This window comes from Antrostomus carolinensis, unplaced genomic scaffold, assembly GCF_000700745.2.
Source record: "Antrostomus carolinensis isolate BGI_N321 unplaced genomic scaffold, ASM70074v2 scaffold5833, whole genome shotgun sequence".
Lineage (NCBI taxonomy): Eukaryota > Metazoa > Chordata > Aves > Caprimulgiformes > Caprimulgidae > Antrostomus > Antrostomus carolinensis.
In genome coordinates, this window is record NW_010305728.1 from 652 (window position 1) to 2,988 (window position 2,337).

Sequence of the window (2,337 nt, forward strand, 5' to 3'; positions counted from 1 at the left end):
GGGTTTTTCTTCCATCACATGTTTTTTTGGGTTCAGTAAGAGCGGAAATCTTTGTTAGAAGTGGAATTTGGAGATTTATCAATTCATTTTCTGTATCAGTTTATCTCTTGCAGATGTTTTTGGGTTTTGATCTCATTTCTAGCAGAGACTGTCATTCACTTGAGGTATCAGAAGGAGCTTGGGTTGGGTTTTTCTTCCACCGCAGGGTTTTTTGGGATTGGTAAGAGCAGAAATCTTTGTCAGACGCGGAATTTGGAGGTTTATCAACTCTGGTTTTCTTTATTGTATTACCTCCTGGAGAAGTTTTTGTGTGAAATCTCATTTCTAGTCGAGATTGTCATTGGCTTGAGACATCGGAATGAGTTTGTGTTGGGTTTTCATTTGGTTTTATTGAGATTAATTAAAAAAAAAAAAAATCAGTGTGGTTTTATCATCCAGAAACTCACCGAGTGATACAGGGAATAAAACACCCACCACCTAAACAGCTGGGATGAATATTTTTCCAAATATTAATATTTTTCCGAAGGTGGGTGCGTTTGCCGGGATGGTTTCGCAGCTCTGGTTTTATTGACGCCTTTTTCCTTCTCTCCATGTTTTTAATTTCCAGGAAGCGTGACGTCATGCAGAATATTATGCAAATTTTAGAGTCGGTTCAGTTGAAGTGGGAGCTGTTTCAAAGCTGGACGGATTTTTCCCGACTTCACCTTTCCAATAAACTGGCTATTTTCGGCATCGGTTATAACACCCGTTGGAAGGAGGATATTCGTTATCATTACGCGGAAATCAGTTCGCAAGTTCCTCTCGGGAAACGACTCCGGGAATATTTCAATTCGGAAAAACCCGAAGGTCGAGTTATTATGACCAGAGTTCAAAAAATGAACTGGAAAAATGTTTATTATAAATTTTTGGAGATAACGATTAGCGAAGCTCGGTGCTTAGAGTTACACATGGAGATCGACTGGATCCCCATCGCCCATTCCAAACCTACCGGCGGAAACGTCGTTCAATATTTATTACCAGGAGGAATCCCAAAAAGTCCTGGTTTATACGCTATCGGGTACGAAGAGTGCCATGAAAAACCCCCTTCCCCTCTCGCCGATGCCGGCAACGAGACTCAAGCCGAGCTGGAGGTTCCATCTCCACAAACCTCCATCCGGGTGGAAATGGAATCCGCGCGGATTATCTACTGTTACCTCGGCATTGCCGAAATGCGGACTCTCCAACAATGCTTGTTTTTACATTTTCAGGCAAATACCAAAACCTTCAGTAAAGATTGGGTTGGAATCAATGCTTTTTTATCTCAGAACTGTGTCGTCGAACCCGGTGTATCACCGAAATCCATCTATATTAAATTTGTGGAAGTGGAAAGGGATTTTCTTTCTGCCGGTTCTTTGGTAGAGTGCCTGGAAAAAGCCATCGGATATCCCTTAAAATTTAACAACTGAATTTTTTTTCATCCTTCATAAGGATTAGGGGCTTTCCACCCCACTTTGATTTATTTTTATTTTTATTATTTTAATTTTTTTTTTCCATCTCGTTACCAGATCCGTGACAAAAAATTTAAAAAAAAAAGAAAAAAAAAAAAAAAGGGAATTTTTCCACTCGGAAATAAATTTTGGGGTGATGGGAAGTTTGAGGGAAGCTTTTTCCATAAGTTTATTCCCAACAAACCAACGTAATCCCGATTAAACCGATGGGTTTATCAACCAGAACGAGGAGAATTTTTCCCTCAAAGCGGTGAAACGACTGGAGGTAACATTCCACATCAACCACGACGTTTTCGTACCAAAAAAACTGAATTGGGGGGGGGGGTTTATTTGTTTTTTTTAAATTTTGTTTGGTTTTATTCCACGGTGTCTCGTTTTTCCGCATCCGTCTGGTGTTCTTACGGATCTGAACAATGAAGCAATAGCTACCGGCGAATGAAACCTTGAATCGCGGTCAAGGAGACTGGTTGGTTTTTTTTATCACCTTTAGATAATATTGTCTAGAGTTTAGAAAATTCACTTGTTTTCGGTTTTGGGTTTTTTTATTCACCCGTCAAGTGTTTTCTTCGCTCCGAACAGTGTTGCCTGCAAAACAAAAAACAAAACGAAAGGAAAAAAAAAGACAAAAAAAAAAAAAAGATTTTTTTTTTTTTGTTTCTGTGATGTTATTCCACTTTTTCCTCGTAGCGTTGCCATATCCGCTTTGATTTTATTTTATTATTAAAACGTTAAAATAATTCCTGGCTTTTCAATTTTTTTTTCTTTTCTTTTCTTCTTTTAATTTTATTTTTTATTTTAATTTTTTTAATTTTATTTTTAGTTCATTTTTTATTTCTGTTTCGATTTTTAA

At 37.8% G+C, this 2,337-nt stretch overlaps 1 protein-coding gene across 1 annotated transcript; it reads left to right on the top strand.

Annotated features, from left to right (window-relative positions):
* Positions 1-607: 607 nt before the first annotated feature.
* Positions 608-1,445, top strand: MSANTD2 (Myb/SANT DNA binding domain containing 2; the record flags this gene model as incomplete). The annotated part of the gene is made up of 1 exon (XM_029084244.1): positions 608-1,445. A coding segment is annotated over one exon (838 nt), but the record flags the coding sequence as incomplete, so codon positions are not given.
* Between the last annotated feature and the right edge of the window lie 892 nt (positions 1,446-2,337).